Source organism: Tribolium castaneum, chromosome 10 (genome assembly GCF_031307605.1).
Source record: "Tribolium castaneum strain GA2 chromosome 10, icTriCast1.1, whole genome shotgun sequence".
In the NCBI taxonomy this organism is placed as follows: Eukaryota; Metazoa; Arthropoda; class Insecta; order Coleoptera; family Tenebrionidae; genus Tribolium; species Tribolium castaneum.
Genome location: NC_087403.1, coordinates 1,517,587 through 1,535,105, shown reverse-complemented (window position 1 = coordinate 1,535,105; position 17,519 = coordinate 1,517,587). Strand labels below are relative to the sequence as shown.

General features: G+C 36.3%; 1 protein-coding gene across 15 annotated transcripts in view; it reads left to right on the top strand.

Moving 5' to 3' along the window:
• The window catches only part of LOC100141763 (agrin), a 100,371-nt gene that overhangs the window by 57,951 nt on the left and 24,901 nt on the right, over positions 1 to 17,519 (top strand). For all 15 annotated transcript variants that reach the window (XM_015980397.2, XM_064359279.1, XM_015980393.2 and 12 more), the window contains one exon: positions 268 to 303. In XM_015980397.2, coding sequence (XP_015835883.1) covers positions 268 to 303 — 36 coding nt within the window. The remainder of the gene's footprint in view (positions 1 to 267; positions 304 to 17,519) is intronic.

Genomic DNA, 17,519 nt, shown 5'->3' with positions numbered 1-17,519 from the left:
TGGCAGCGCTTTTAATTAGCCTCGAACACAGTCCGCATATGCATTAGTGTTTGTTACAAACACATTTGCACTTATTGCACTTCTTTCACTACTTAGTATCATTGTTCTCTCGGTTAAATCGACAAGCATTTTCGAGAGAATCCTTTTTCGAATCTCTGCACCAAATGCAGATTTGCCACTCACGTAAACATGTTTACCCTCTTACTGATGTCTTTATTCGAGTTCCCGTTTGGAAAAATACGAAATTAGCAACTCTTCTTGTTTCAGATCTGATGCACAAACCTCGACAGCACTACATTGAAGGTAAGTCGGATTTGAATTTATGGCGCTGCTTTAGATTAAAATCGATGTCTCATTAGCATAATTTCGGCAAATATTAAAATATGAAAGACTCGTTGCCTGTATATGCAAATTATTACACGAGGTATTCATTGCAAACTTAGTTGCAACCGACTTCTCGAAAATATTAACTATGCATCTGCCCTATATTTCAAACTTGCTAAATCCATGAAAATATAATTTCACCCATATGGTTTTATTCATTTTTGGAACTCGCTAAGAGTACAAAGTGATTATTTTTAACTAAATGTAGATTTTACTCAGATTTTTTTCTCTCTTTCACTGGCCTGTATAACAACTGTTTATTACTCCACCGGGTCGCAATTTCACCTACCTAATTGTAATTTAGTACGTCGAAAGATTATATTTTGGTAAAAATTTTTAATTGCAGGAAAACGTAATAAAAATTACGGCCATTAAAAACCGCAATAACTTGACATTTAACACGACTATAACGTAACACAAAAGTATCACACACGTCTCAGTGGTGTAGAGGAACATAAATCCTCGCCGCTGAAAATTAAACTAATCAATAACTACTTTTATGTTTGCGCCACTTGAAAATATAAACCATTTTATTATATTGATTTATTAATTTTGACAACAAACAATGTTTGAACAAAATGAATAAATAAATTGGAGCTGTATCCCAGCGCCTCCACCATTTTTGACTATTGTAAATTAATATTAAAATTATTCCCTATTTAAATTTAATTAAACATATCGGAATAATCGCTTTTCAAACGTTAGTCGGATTTTGAACCACAGATAAACCACTGTAACATTGGAAATGCACGTTTGAAAAATCTGCTAACAATTTGACAAAACAGGTGTCTCGGTTTCTCCATAATATCCCGGCTGAAAGTGCATCCAATTTACAGTTTCGGTTTTATAAGCTCGAGGGTCCCCTCAGACCGAAAGGTTTAATTAGAAAGCCTAACTCGCCACAGATGAATAAAACGATATATAAAATTACATGTCATTAGCGTCAAAACTAATGATGACGGAGGGGTGAAAGGCATCGAAAAATTGCTTTGGACGTATAGCCACTGACGGCGAACAACTAAACAACAAAAATGCCTCGCTTGAACGCTTTAATTTTCTTTATTTATCAAGCGATTCAGTTTTCGTTACAGTGAACAAGACCAAACCCGCTTAATTTTTTTATTTACCAAAGCAAATTACTTGGGGGGAAATTGGTCGAGTCAACAAACGTAATTATATTTATCTAAAGTTTAAAATTGGTTTGAAATGGATGGTTTTGGCAAATATATTTTACACGGGTGCAACCGGGAATAAATAACGTTTTGTACAAATAAAAGGTGGAATTGATTACTGCTAAATTTAAAATTTGATATGGGGATCATTTTAATAATAATGGATGAATTCCAGGCTAGCCTTTCTGTTTTTGCGAGCTGTTCCTTTGTCAGAAATGCTTTTCTTATTCATAATTTATTAAAGATAGAGTATAAAAATAAAGCCGATCGATGCAGCTCATCGCCGTTTATGAATCTAATACGTGAAGCTCTTTGATCTCCAAATTCTTAATTATAAATTCGTCAGCTGTCAGCACGTATTTCAATTGCAATTTGCATTTAGAGTAAACGGTTCCTTTCAAAAAATCGGTTTTGGAGACTCTAGAGAATACACAGGTATTTTATATGCATTTCTTTGATATTTCCTTCTTCCCTGCGTCTTTTGATGTGTGGTTTCGGAACTGTGTCCTTGATACCGTAGCTCCTAATTGTCTAATTGTGAGAATATTCATTTCGGAAGTTAGTTTCCGAGTTTGGCAAAGTTTGATGAGTTTTCTCTAATTTATCGTGCAAATATTTTTGGTAAAGAAAATTTATTGTTGTTGCTTTATGAAGAAGAATTTCTGAAGCAAATTTAAAATGACCTGGGAGACTGTTAGAAATGTACAAGTTATATATTACCCTCGACCGTATATTCTCCCTTGGCCCATTAATAAAACGCAAATACATAATTGTAGTTTGTGCGTTCGCAATCATTAGATGGAAACTGCCAACATTGCTTCCATTAAATGACCTAAATGATTTTGAATGTGCCGCGTCAGAGTGACCATATGGGAACACTTTATTTTGACGAAAATTAATGATAACGTCGCCGTTTACTTGACGAGAGATAACGATTTAATTCTCGGCGTGTAGCGGCTTGCTCGTGGAAATGCATTTTCGAAAAATCACTTTCGAAATAATACTTTTCATACGCATTTATGGAAGCTATCAATATTCATTTATCAGTTGTTAAATAAAGCTTTTATGATGTACGGCGCCGTGATTTATAAATACAATACGAATATATGAATATATTGTCAGTTTTGTTATTGGACGTAATACACAGCGGATACGATTATATAAAAATGCCATTTGCGAGGATTACCAACGGAAGAGGGCTGATGGGAGATGCCGCATGTCATTTACGCGCAAACAGCTCAAAATTCAAATATATGTTTATCAAGCTTTAAAAATAAATGTTTCATAGTGGTGACATAATTCGACTTTTTTATCGGCACAGGATTGAATAAAGTTGTGATATTTCGCCCAATTGCTTACAAATTAAACTTACTTGCTTTATTATTTATTTGTATTCAGTTTGAGACTCTCCTATAACAAAGCAACTAAAACAGTTCCAATTTTTCTGGCAACATCTGTTGAACGCATTAGCAAACTAATGCAAAATCTATAATAATTAGCGTTTCGTTTATCGATAAAAATTTTACGATTTGGAGTATTTGTTCGATAAACATATTTTCCACAATTTATCGCAAGAAATAAATGTAAATAAATGAAGTTTCGTGGTTCGGGAAACACTTTTTGCCATATTTCAAACTTTCTTTGGAAGCGTTTCGTTTTTTAAAATTAATTAAAAATTCACTTCCACTGCAAATGTTATTGACATTAAAAGCTCGGTGACACTGAGAGCTTTCATTTGGCTTAATCAAATAAAGAGCACCATTTTTAGAATAATATGGAAATATTACGGATGAATTATTGATGACGTGTAATAATTTAATTTTCCGATGAAATGTATACTCTTTTTTTGAAAAATTTATCTCAATTATTATTTCATGTTAATTGGATATTCAGTTACGGCATGAGGTAAAAGTTTTTTAATTTAACTTTATTAATAAAACTACCGCCTGTTCTAATAAATATCGCAACATTTTGTTCTATTAAGTTTTTAAGTTTTTTTATTAAATTAGAGAGATAAGGGGGATAATTAACTACCCTCGGCTTGATAACGCGCGTCGTCTCGGATTAAAGGAGATTTAATATTTAGAATGTATTTAACTTCCGACTAAAGTATTTTACAAATGTTCAAGGAATTTTGCTAACGTGTTAAATTTTGAGGAAGCGCTACTTTTTAATGATTTAATTATACTTAGCGTAAAGCGCGACAAAATACGTTACGACATGCACCACGTAATGAATGACAATCAACATTAAGAGCTTGCCGTGGAAATACTTTTATACAAATGATATTAGGAGTGCTTCGGGAAAAAAGGAAAAACGGATGTACTTAAATCGATTTCATTCGAGGCAATACTTTATTATTTCCTTGCATGCACAATGCCAAATACACACCTCACTAGCAGTCCATTTCACTAGTATAATAGCCCCGAAAAATTTATTTCCAATTTATTAGTATACACCTACGCGGAGGCGAAATGGTGGATGCGCCGGGCACACAATTATTTAATCAGTTTTGAAATCAGTTAGTTTTTGTTATTTTAGACTGCTGTTTACACAGCGGGTTTTTACTGCTGTCACAGCGCTTTAATCGATGGCCATCGTGATTTGCTTTGATGGCCCAAACAGTAATCAGATCGAGAAGTTCAAGCTCTAACCGTTGAAGTTAACAACTATTCTCTAAACTGCAGACTGCTCAGCAGTTTGTTGCAATGCAACAACGCTCAACGATCGAAACAATTTTTATACCAGTCTATCTAGACCATTAATCGTAATAAAGACGAACGTCAAGATTATCTCTTCAACATGTAATACATAACACTAAACTCGTGCACAGTGCTTTTCTGACAAACAAAATTAAATCCGTCCCGAAAATGAGCCAAACGAGTTTATATCCATTTATTGCATGTTGTGAGTAACAACACGAGCAAAACACTTGACCAGGCTACAAAGTGGGTTTCACTGGATAGAAAACAATAACAGTTTTAACAAATGTTATTGACGAATTTTTCAATTTAATAGTTTCTCCCGGCGCATCCACCATTTTTACCCGCGATACGATGCTATTTTTTCAGAAATTTGGCAACCTTTAGCTGCACTGAAGTCAGATTACAACAAAGTTTTTAAAAAGGGTCACTTATCTTTTATCTGGTGCCGGAAATAAGAGCCTTACTGGCGTTTTCGCAGTCGCTTTTACCTCAATTTCTTCAAACTGAGACCAGTTCAAGGACTAATAATCCGATTCTCTATACTTTAATGATTTGTTGTGAAAAAATTCGTATTTAAAAAACTATTATACTTGGATGTACTAAATCGTGAAACGATTCTTGAAATTTGAGCATTATCTCTTATCTCTTGAATTCCAAATAAAGAGGAAAGAGCACTGATGCTGAAGTAATGGTCTTAAATGATTATATTAATGATCGCAGCAGGAGGGTGCAGTTTTTTTAAATCGATCGAACAATTACGGGATTATGTCAAGTAATGTAACGTTTGCTGTGTTAAAAGAAACTTTTTAATTGATCGAAAAAGTACGAAACATTCTTAAAATAGATTTGGGGGTTAATTGCTTCGACTTGTGCCAGACCGAATTTACTTTTAATTGTATCAATCTGCGCAAGAAATACGTGACGTTCCATCAGTGTTATAAATAGCACAAGTAAAAAATTTGGCCGTTTTAAAACAATTTGCAACTTTTGGTATTTTATCGGTGTAGAATTTGGTGGTTTGGGCATCGATCGCTACATCAGATCGTAGATTAATTCTGGCATAAAAATATTATTAAAGCTGTCATTCAAATTTGTTTACTATTAGATTGCAATAGATCCAACTTGGAACGTCTCCAAGTTGTTTCGTAATTTTGTATCAATCATTAACTAATATTGTTATACAAAATGTTGGAGTTAGAAAGCTTGCGTGGAATATAAATTGTCGAGTTAATTCTGGCCGGATGCTGACATGGCTACGATTATGAAATCTTCGCGTTACGTAGTAAAAAGAGTCGAGAGTTCTCGGCTTGAAACAATGTATTTTATTTGTTCGACGAGACTGTAATTAATTGATAAACGAAAGTGGCACTTGTGAGTTTACAACGGGTGAATTGCTGAAATTGCCTTATCGGGAGTTATGAGTCGATAGCAGGTCTCTAAGTACTCGTGATTTTTTTAATTTGTTTTACACGTGCGGGTGCTGCTGTATGAAAGTATTATTGTGGTGGAATGACTCTGCCGCAGGCCCTAGCCAATTAAAATTCCCACGAGTAGTGACCTTTCTGGTTAGAGACACATATTCCTGTTATTACGGCAATTTTTTATGTGGAGTTCTATTCCCAGACACTGCGGAGTTGTTGCTGATGATTTCCCGTATATTCGACAACGCAGAACTTGCCTTACAACACCCCAGAGTACTTCATTCTTATATGATACTTTCCTTCCTTCCCGCGACATTCTTTATTTCTAGTTCCTCGACTCGATTAGTAACTCGAGCGTTATTTCAGTAGGAATTTGGTATGTCGCGTAGTTTATTGAAAATTTCAGGTAAATCATCTGGAGCCCTTGTTGGCTTAATTGATATTAGTTAGAGCGTACAAAGTTTTCCAATAAATCGAAGTCGATGATTTAGTGCCAAAAATTGAGTCGATCGATACATTAATAAGGAGCTCTCAAGCACGTGTAAACAAACGAAAGCGTTTTAATACTGTCTGTTTCAGTCTACTGTGTGCTTGTGAAGGAGTTATTAATACCGGGCAACGGCCGGAAACGAAAACGTTGAAGGTTAATTGCGTTTGTGATCCTGACCTTCGAGAAAGTTGAAGATTCGTTAATTTCAGTTGGCAGTAGAAAAGCAAACAAAGCAACAAATTGGTTCGAAAAACGCAAATATAGAACTAATCTCATTTTCCAATTTTCCTGTTCGTAACGCTGCGCCATAATCACAGTGCGCGTTTTCTTCATTAAATCCTAATTGAAAACAAACGATTTTGAAAAGTATTTTCTATTAAGTGATCGTCGGACAGGAAATAGAATTTTCTCGTGCAACCGGAACGGGAATGTAAAAGTGAGACCATCGGGTTGATGACCGATAAGGGGAGTCATTATACATTCCCGTGCATTTACATCACGCATTTAAAAGAATCGAGCTTTAACTAAGAGAACAACGAGTTTACATTCAATCAATCACTTTATATTATCAATCACCCTCTTTGCACTTAAACGCCGGCTTGCGCCTGCCTTTTTATACACTTTTTACACACCGTGTCCTGTTCTAACCCAATTTCTTTGCTCTCTAATCTTGATTGAACTTCTTTTTATACTGTTACGCGCAGGAAGACACCATTCACTACTAGGAAATTGCATTACCCGCTAAAAAATTACCAACCAAATTCCATGAATATTAATTGCGCTCGCTAATAATAACTGCAGTCGAATTTGCAAGTTTTACTCAATTTATGCGACGGCCACTAATTGCCAAAATCATCGATCCGCCGTAATTAAAAAACTCACATAATTAATTGCGTATCTACAAGAGCACACTCTAATTTATTAAAAACCGTCATGTAAATATTTCAGCTATGTCCGCACATTTTTTGCCGAATCGTTATTCGTGTTCTCGTTGTTGAACATCGTTAGTTTTGATTTATTTTTCGTCGTTGTGATTAATTAGCTCGGACATGGATTAAAAAGGCGCAGCTACTTATTTTTACACACCTTATTCATGGTTTCAACGGGTTTTATTTTTAGAGTGCAGCTGAGTATTGACGGTCGCAGAGATTATCTTTGTTTCTTTGGCAGGAATTTATTTCTCCTTCTATATCCCTGAATTTATACTTTAGCTCGAAGTGATGTCTAATTGAAAAGTACACGGTTTTAGCGAACTCGGTTTATAAAATCTTTTCAGTGTTTTTATTTTGGTTCATTACGGGGTTCTTTTAATGTCGAAAAAAGATGAGCTTTTTATAATTAATTAATTCGAAATTGAAGAAAATGTTTTGTTGTGGGGAAGGTAATTTAATTAGAGGAATTGGTTGTGGTGGCACGAGCACGTAAAGGGACAATGTAAGATTAGGGCAAATGTTTTCACATATCTCCTTAAGTAGGATCCTTTCCACCTCCGTACAATAATAATAAAAGATAATCACTTCTAAAAGAGAATTAGCCCGAAGGTAAAAAGTACAAGAATAAAATCCTGTGAGTTATTAAAAATTAAATAAAAGCAATTAAGGTAAATGAGCGGAAAGAACAAGACAAGCTAAAAGAGCATTCTTAAGGAGTCGACCCAAATACTTGAGTTTCTGTTATTGCCCCGTTATCCGCATATTTCTGTGCAGAAAATTTCGATATGTGGAGTCTGTTGGTAATAAATTGTAATAGGTGCGTAGGTCAAATCCTTAAAGTCCTTTCGCAGCTGTATCGTGTAAGATCCAGAGGGGATAGTCTGAAATTTAAAAAATCGTCTCCCGTGCTGGAGGCGTTAGTATCGAGTTCACGTGTTGTAATTAATTATATGCGTAGCAAGTTCAGCTGCGATTTGGGATTGGTAAAATAAACAGTTTAGTTAATTGTTGACTGACAGTAAAATAACAGTAAAATTAAATGCAATCGTATTATCATGCTAAGCCGACTTAATTGTCAATTAAACTATTTAATTGGTTTTGGGTAACTAGTTGTAAGTGACAAAACAATAATTGTGTTAGGGCATCGTCGCCATCATTGGACTTAAAACAGTAATTTGAGTGCAAGCGCCGTCGTCGATGAATATTAAATGCCTGGAGACTCTTGAGAGAAAATCCGGAGGTAACAGTTAGACATCACGCATGACGTGTGGTTGATTGCAGCAAAAGAACTTTTCCAGCCACATGTTCTGCTAAGACGGCTCTCCTCTGTAATAGATTAATGTAGAAAGTTTTCACTTTACAACAGTGAAGTTGGACCATTAGCTTGTAAAGTGCGCTCTTTCACAAGCACGTTCGGTGTCAGTAAATAATCAAGTTTCAGTTAGTGACATTCGGAGCAGTCATAATTTTTCACCTTCCACAATACCGGGACTACTCAATTAGGTCGTTACGGTTTAATCCACTCGATATCGATTTTTGCGCCGACTCCTCAAGGAGCACAGTCGAACGCTCCCCAAAACGCACAGATTAACTCCAATTTTATATTACCTTCGAATATATAATTAAATTATTTACCCCCGATGGCAGGGTAATGCGAAAGAAACACGTCTTCACCGCAATTCACTCGACTCCGGATTTTAGCAGATACGTGTTGGAGATAGAATTGAATTATTGAAGCGAAATTTTGAATATATATTGGCTAGTAGGTTCTCAAAATTTAATAACAGTTCAGCTCAAGTCACCACACTCGGAATTAATTTATCTTCCATCAATTATTTTTGCTGCGCACACTACCGTTAATGCTAGAAACAATCTCCCAAATGAGGTTATTGCGGGATGTATTCAACCCACGGAACTGTGCATAAAAGCAAATTGTTTCCAAATAAACGCTCTTTGTCACGAACAAAACACTGGAATATGTATGAGAAACCTGTTGTCATCACTTACTCATTAATAACAGAACTCAGGAAACCAAACGGAATTGACAAATTAACACCGGGCTCAAAGCCTGGCCAAACATTCTTCACGGTAAGAATTTTCTTCAATTAAGGTCTGGACATTGCCAGGCCTAGGCTACGTGACGTCATGCGTCTCCGAAACGACTGACCCTCAAATACCGAAATGTTCGTCAGGCCATTCGTTCCGAAGAAAAATTCGCAATTTTTGCGCATGCAAATAATGCTCTTTAGGTGTAATTTTATTGGTATTTCCCCAGACAGATCTGGGGCAGGTAACTTGTCGCCAACTACACCCCCGGGAATTGGTGTCCCTCGCTTCCGCTTAAAGTCGCTTTAAATTTATAAATATAACTTATAAAAAAACCATAAGCTGTGATCATTGGCCATATATTTGAAACCGACTCGAATTGCTAAATAAATTCAACTTTTCGTTGTAAAAAGAACCAAAACCGAATTTATGTTATTTGTGAAATTATTTATTTATAAGCAATCAATTTTTGTGATTTCTGCTTTACCTTATCCGGGCTCGGAGAGATCAGATGGTGAGGCACGCACCATCCCTGGAAGCCGTGTATGCTTCAGCACTTGATATCATTTTTTGATGTGATTTTCCTTTGTTTGCGGTGTCCTTTGAACATATTTGTGTTGGTTTTATTACAAAATAAATTTGACGTTACCACAAGGCATATACACAAAACGGGAATTGTCTGTTCTTGAGTCATTTCAGTTTATTATTGTTGTGTCCGGGTTTAACAATTTTGCAAATATGAATACGATTTTTCAATTAATCAGGACTCCGTTTGACGAGTCGAATCTCATAACATATTTGGGAGGTTACACAGTAAAAAGTGGGACGTCAAGTCAACAAATCGAGCGACGCCGGCTGTAATCCGGAAACTTGATCAGGTCAAAAAAGGAACGACTTTCGGCGAGGATTTGATCTATCCTTTCAGTAATACGGTATTTTCGTGTTTGTCGTCGTTGGAAAATGATTAGGAATAAATATGTATTATCATTTTTCTTTAAAAAGGGTCTGTTAAAATGACGCGAACGACACACAAGGGACTGAGCCGAATTTATGGCAGTGGGACTTTTTGACGTAATTAAAATTGATCTATGAATGATTGTTCATTGATGAAATTCTTCTCAGTCATTTGTGACACCAAATCCGATATCATTTCGTTCAAATCTCGATTGAATTTGGCCAGGAAAATAAATTCAGTGTTGAATTCATCGGCAACGACAAGCCTCTATCTCGATTAAAATACAAACACGAAGAAGCATCGGTCCGAATATTTACAAACGGTTTAACTAACATGCCAAATAGTATCGTGTGCACACAAATCAATCACGATATAGGCAATAAGCTCTACTGCCAATGCTCGCACCTGTGAGAATGATCTGCATTACGATTAAATACGTGATCGTGCGAGATATGTTAGTTATTATTACTAGAATTATTACATAGCTGGAGCGTGAGCTCGTCTCAAAGCTGGCTTTTTCGCAAAAGTTGCACACGCCGCCACCGGAATTACCAAATGCAAATAGGGGACGCGGAAAAACATTAAAAATCTTTTCTTTACGGGCTATTTATTTAAATGTTAATAGCTTGTGATAAGAGCAGCATTTGAATGTTGCGTTCGGTTTACATAATCAATATAAATTGGTCCATGTAGGGAAGATAAAGGGAGTTTCCTATTAGAATGTCCATTTGGTTGATTAATTCCCTCAACCCGCGGCGGCTTCCCAACGCCTAATCATAGTTTTGGCCTAAAATTTCGGAAAAATTGCTCGATTTAACTCGATTAAATTGGACGAGTGATTTTTCCTTGCTCCCGAGCACGATTAATTGCCTTCTTCTGCAGCCAACAATAGCCCTAATAGAAAATATTTCCTTTCGGCGATCTGCATTAGTAATTGATGGTGTTCGAGAGTTGTCTATCTGGTGCAGTCCTTATTTGTATTCTATCATCCTGGAGGTTCGGCTCGTTCAATTCTACTTGAAATCTCATCGAAAATGAATCAATCTGCCGGCCGGGGAGCCGGGAGTGGGGCGTCCTGGAAATGTCTTTGCCTTATCCGATGTCGGCTATGGAACTGCATAATTTTTACTTATTCCCCGTTCCTTCAGCCGCCATTATCATAAGAAAACTCTCTTGTTTTGTCCCTTTCTATCTTTATTTCCAATCTTATTTAACTCCCGTCTCTCTTTTCGCGCGATCATCTCGCCCTTTCAATTCGCTCAACGCGGATTAATTGCCCGGACATTATGACCGATCAAAATTATTTACTTCCCGACACACACACATCACCGGCCCTTGTAAATTATCAGTACGACTTCTGGATAAACCCAAATGCTACCAGAACAAGCGCGCTTTCTTATTGGCTGTCGCATATAAAATACTTCCGCAAAGTTGGGCCGCAGACGAACGCCGTCTGTCTTTGACATTAAATGTTAAATTAGCCAAGTAAATTAGACTTTCTTAATATGTATTCGGCATAAATCGTTCCCCGCCTTGAACAACATTTTTCACTTCTTATTTATTCTCCAAACACCAGACACTTATTACAGTCCCACATAACTTCATAATTACAGCCGTCAGAATGCACGATTTCCTCTAAAAATTAGCAGACACGCAACCAAACGTACGCGCTCTGGAGACTGGAGTTTTAATTCATATCATTCGGACGATTACTTTAGCCGATTCAAAGTAAAATCTTTCATTGTGGGCTTGTACAAAATAAGTAATTACTTAATTACAAAGAGACGGAAACTGCAACTGTACTCAAAACTTCAAAGACTTCAATATTATCCCGGCGCATCCACCATTTGTGCAGGACATGCAGTAATAGTTTTTTATTATTAAAATAGTATTAAAATTAAAATTAAAATAAAAAATTTACAAAAAACGCCAGTCTGATGTTGTTATGTCAGAATGTATTGTTTTACCTGGCACACAAGGGATTTTATGTGCATTTTTCAGAAAAACCGAATTATCTCCGGAACTATTAACTTTTGGAAAAAAATTAAACAGTGAAAAAGATGTAAAATGAGATGCTGAATAATACTCAGTAATAAAATACTGGGTGCTATTTGAAAAAATCAAGTTATGGTTGTTCAAAGTTTACCAAAAAGAAATGCCCGTATCAATGACTCACCTTGTATATTAAATTATTATGATATTTATTTGACAAACTCAATTTTGTAGGTAATTGTGATTACAGCTACAAAGGATTTTATTCAATAATTCACAATAAAACTGGCCATACTATCGTAACTAGGAAAAGAAATTGTTAGTATTATTACTATAATGACGAGACTCAAGACTCTTGTGACTCTTGTTAATTTTATTATAACTTAAAGCAGGTTCTTTTCGACTCTCCTGATAGATTTGGCGAAGGTGAGACAACAGATAATTTTATATTTCTATCAAGCTTATCTAAAGATTGGTAAATGGTAGATGGACGTAATAAAAGAGTATTTTCAAAAGTTTTACACCGTGTCTGTCACTGTTTTTTTCTTGTTATTGCAATGATGGTCAGCGTATAATTGCAGCAATTGAGTGGTGGATTTGGCGATGAGTGGTCAGTAATTTAGTGGGCTATAAAGTCAGGGCAACAAAGAACCTAAAGTTTACGACAGATCTCGTGCCGTCCCTTCAATTTGTGTGCACGATAAGGTCGAGAATGGCTTTGTGAATTTTAGCAATGAGTTGAATAAAGCGGATTTTTTTGAAATATTTTACGTGTCGATAGCGTCAATCGTGGTGTGAAAAACTGGTTTGCTCATGTTCATCAGGCTATTATTGCGGAGGATGAAAATTCGCGGGAGCACGGGACGTAGAATTGGATTATATAGTGAGCAATTCGCACACAATTTCCTCTCTTCCTTCCTTACATTTCAGAAATCAGAATGAAAAATAAGTGTAGACGAGAGTGCGGAGTGTCGGAATGCACTTTGGGATAGTCAATTTACGAGGTAGTGCCGTCCCGAAAACTGGGTTATTGTCTCGCAATTGCGCTAATTTGCCGGTCGATTTGTTGTGGATGGTTTTGGGGCCGTTGCGGGTATAATTTAATCTGCGGAAGATATCCGGGAAATCATGATCGATGAGTGCGATCTGTTAGAGCTGACATAAATTAGTAAGAATAGGGAGCAGGCAGGTAGAAAATGGTGTCAGTCGAGGTGCGAAAGATCGGTCAGAGAAAAACAACGGATAAACTCCTCTAACGGGGTTAACGGGATGCATTTGTCAACCGTCTAGACGCACCGCACTTTCCAGTTATGCTTTTACATAAGCCAATTCTATTTCGCACACCATAGAACACCGTGCATAATTTAAACTCACAAATTGCGACCAGGATTTAAGACGTCGCTCCTCTCCCCATAATCAAAGAAAGGGACTCACTTTGCCTCGTAACGAATGGTTTCATTCGCCGCCACAAAAGAATCGCCGCACTTGTTTATGGGCAAAATTTGGTAAATGATACGGGGCGCTATAATGACGTTAGGGGTAACAAAAGGTAACGAAGCTACTCCGATCTTGTTAAATGGGAAGGTGCCCCATAAAGTGCCCCTTTCGGTCAGTGCGCGCGATGGCCGGGAAATAAAAAATGGCAGAGGCTGGGTTTTTGCCCAGTGTAACCGGAAGTTGGGAAACAAATTTTAAGAGCGATTATAGACGCGGATTTGAGCCTCCATTCAGAGTGGAGAGAATTAATTTCGGTTAGCAAAGATTTCGCTGTAATTATGAAGTTGCTCTTGGTAAAGCAGGGCTAAACGAGTGTTTGAGTAGTGCAGGTTATAGCGGAGTAGTTTCACGAGTGATAAGACCGACACTCGCTCATTAATTATTGAGGGGCGCGTCCTGCCAACGGCAGCGATGGTTTTATTGATTGAAAAATGTGCAACCTCTCCTATGTTGCAGCCTCCAATACCGAAAGAACTTTCGGATTCATAAAACTTCAACACAATTATCTACTTGTAAAAAAGCAAACTTTCCCAAACTTTTCACTTTTTAGTGAATTTTTTCCAAATGTATCGGCAGGTTTGTGCACTTAATATGCCATTGATTATGGGATTCTTTTTAAACAGGATTGTCTTTCAAAGTTGGAATACTTTCTACAAAATATATGGCCGCAGGTGGCGCTTGTATTTAAGATATGCACCAAACCCGAGAGAATTTGTGCAAAAGTTTTTCCAACAAATCTAAAAGTCAGCTTTGTATCATAAATATCACTTTCTGTTACATGTCCCCACTAAAATGTTTCCATTAAGTTGACAGCAATTTTTTAAACTCATTCAAACACTACCTGGCCGCGGAAACTCGATTTCGTCCGTCCATTAGTAAATTAGGCTTTTTATGCCTTACTTGTTGCGAGATTAATTTATTAATAAAGATGTGTTCTCGACGAAATGATTTGGGAGCTGAGAAAGGCATTACATTGGAATTGGATTGGTCACAAACTGTTGTCCGAGCTAAATTCGCTCCTAAAGTCTAGTTTCGTGTGTCGCCGAAGCAGCGAAGGAACATCAATAAATCAACTGCAAACCGTTACGTTTTGGCTTTAAAGTGGTGTGTTAAGGACACACATACATCGAAAAATTTCCTTGATATATTTATCGAATCTAATAAGAGAAGTGGAAAAGAACAAACCGAGATAAAAGCTCGCCGAAAGGAAAATCTTTAATTGGCGCTAAGTAAGGTGTTAACACAAATTTAAAACGCTACACAGTTAGAGTTGCTAATAAATTTTATAGGCTGGTATTTCGTGACGTTGGCCCATTATGTAAAAGAGTGTAAATCTTCGGAATTTTAATACGTGCACAACAGCGATTATTCTCGGAGATAATTCAGGATAATAATGCATCTGTTTATGTTAAAAAGTAGCTACGAAAAAGTTCGTGCGAATTAGGATGTTAGGGTTGAGTTTGATGATACTGGTAGAAGCAATGTTGCACTGACACGCTTAATTATCTCGTGAAATAGCAGTTGAAATTTGTAACAACTTTAGACAAGACAAGGGTGCACGTTCGTATTGTCAGACATGATTGATAAATTCGAAACGATCCTTGTAAATCACTAACTTATTCAATTTGCCGGAATCATACAATCGGATGTTGATTCTAATGAAAAAGCCAGTTTATTTATTTTTTTCAAATACTCTTGCGAAAGCAAACAACAAGGGGCTGAGCCGATTGAGTTGGTTGTTAATTATCCACCTATTTCGAGTCGACGGATTTAACGACAAATTAGTGAGGAATTTCTTTTCCAGGTGTTTGCTTCTATAAATAATCGATTATTTATTTTACGAGATACAATACGCTTGTTGTTTTCAAAACCAGATCACGTTTCAGTCTTTACATTAGAAATCAACGTTTTGTATTTCACCTTGTAGGCCTAAAGCGGGGTTTCCTTTCCCTTTGTAGCAACAAACCCTTCGCCTAATTTCACGAAACAAATTAAAGCACTACTTAAAAATGATGAAGTGGTGCTACGTACTTGAAATATTTTTTTCGAAAATTTTAGCTGGGTGTTGAGCTTTTTTCGCCATGTGGCAAATGTTTTTATAGCACTTTATGTACATAGGGACGGCTTTATCTCACTTTAGCAGTAATTGTCTTCTTTCCAACTTTGAAATTTTCTCATCACTTTATTTCGCTGTTCAATCCACTCACTCTATCGTTTATCTCATCTTATCCCAGTTCCTTCCTTCTTAAAGTACCGGCATTCGTTTCTAAATGTCCTTAACCAAGCTTTCTTTGATATATCTTGTCTATTTGTTTGCTTTAAAGTCGGTCTAAAACAGCATCGATTTTGATTAGCTATCTAAATATTGAAAATAATTTTTATAAGAGGAATAGGGGCGTCAAGTGCCAAGTAATTAATCAAAGCATCAGCCCTATGTGTACTATCAGTGAACGCTACACTGAAGAATTACCTAATGATAAACTCAGTAATTTATCCGATGAATTTATCAACGAAATAGCTTAGGTTTGCCTCCTCCGACACTTAACCAGAATAAATAGAACCAAGCAAAAATCCCCCATGCATTCAACGCGAATTCCGAAACGATTTCTTACAATGCGCACAAAAGTTTAATAATGCTTCATAACAATTACCGTCTACACAACCAACACAGTTCTTGCAATTTTTTCTAGTTCATTTGCAATTAATTCTAATGAAAACACAGCTGTTTTGCATAATTAATAAACGGAACAATAATAATCTATTGTGCAATCTGCATGCAAAAATTACTTTGCACTACCCTCACGTTCTCGTAGAAAAACGACACTCCTATATTAACACGCTGCATAAAATCGTACCAAAGTAATAAAATTGTTTCCTACGACGATAAATTTACTCAAGCCAAATAAAGATCATGCATACATTGCTTCTCCTAATATTTAAATTTCCTCATTAAAGCAGGTCAACCTGTTGGTCTCCATATGCCGCCTTAAAAAATTCACTCTTTCAGATTGAAACTGCCATAATAAACAAATCATGTGCAATAAATGTTTTATTAAAACTTTTATTGCCGTAAAATACAATAACTTGTATAATAGCATCCAAACAATCAATATGTGTGTATTGTTGTATAAAATCTCACTAACAATGCGTGACCTAAATGCAACTGAATATGTTGTACTTATTATACTCGTTCCCGAAAAATCTAAAGACTAATTAAAGTTTTCAATCCCACAATAAGAAAAATTTTGATGAAACCTTTCTGTCGGAAAAATCAATAACCGACGAATATTTGGTTGAATATCATATTCATCACGTTCGACACCTTAAAGAAGCCTATTAATGACGAATGAAGTGTTCTAAATGAAAGTTCTATTCACTCAAAGCCGGGAATGCATTTTTGTGTCTTCACTCCATTTTATTTTGTTTCGTCTCACTTTATTCGAATTATTAGGAAAAAACTGGTCACACATTTCTGGCGGTATTGATTGATGTCTTAGAAATTTGTTGGTGCGGAATGGAGGGTACTTATAAAGGACGTCACGTAGAAGCAATATTTACTATTAAATTCGTTTAGTATCTTGACCGTAGCACTTTTTATTTCGCATCATTTACACCTCGAGCGGCGTCATAAGCCGAAGGTTGTGCAAATCATCGTTCCTGATAATTTAAGTTGAGGGGATTGTGCTAATCGTGGATTTCCTTTGAAAAAACAGCGTCCTGGAGTTTACCAGATGTTGGTTTCACATGTGATCAAAACACCACAAATCATAAATCGATTTTCTTTGTGTCTCGCCAGAGATTGATAGTTATAATTAAGCGGCAACAAAACAATCTATTAAAAACATAAATATTTGATTTTGTCGAAATCGCGCAAACCTCAATTTATATCTCATGTCGTTCGGATTAACCTAAGCTTAAAGCATTA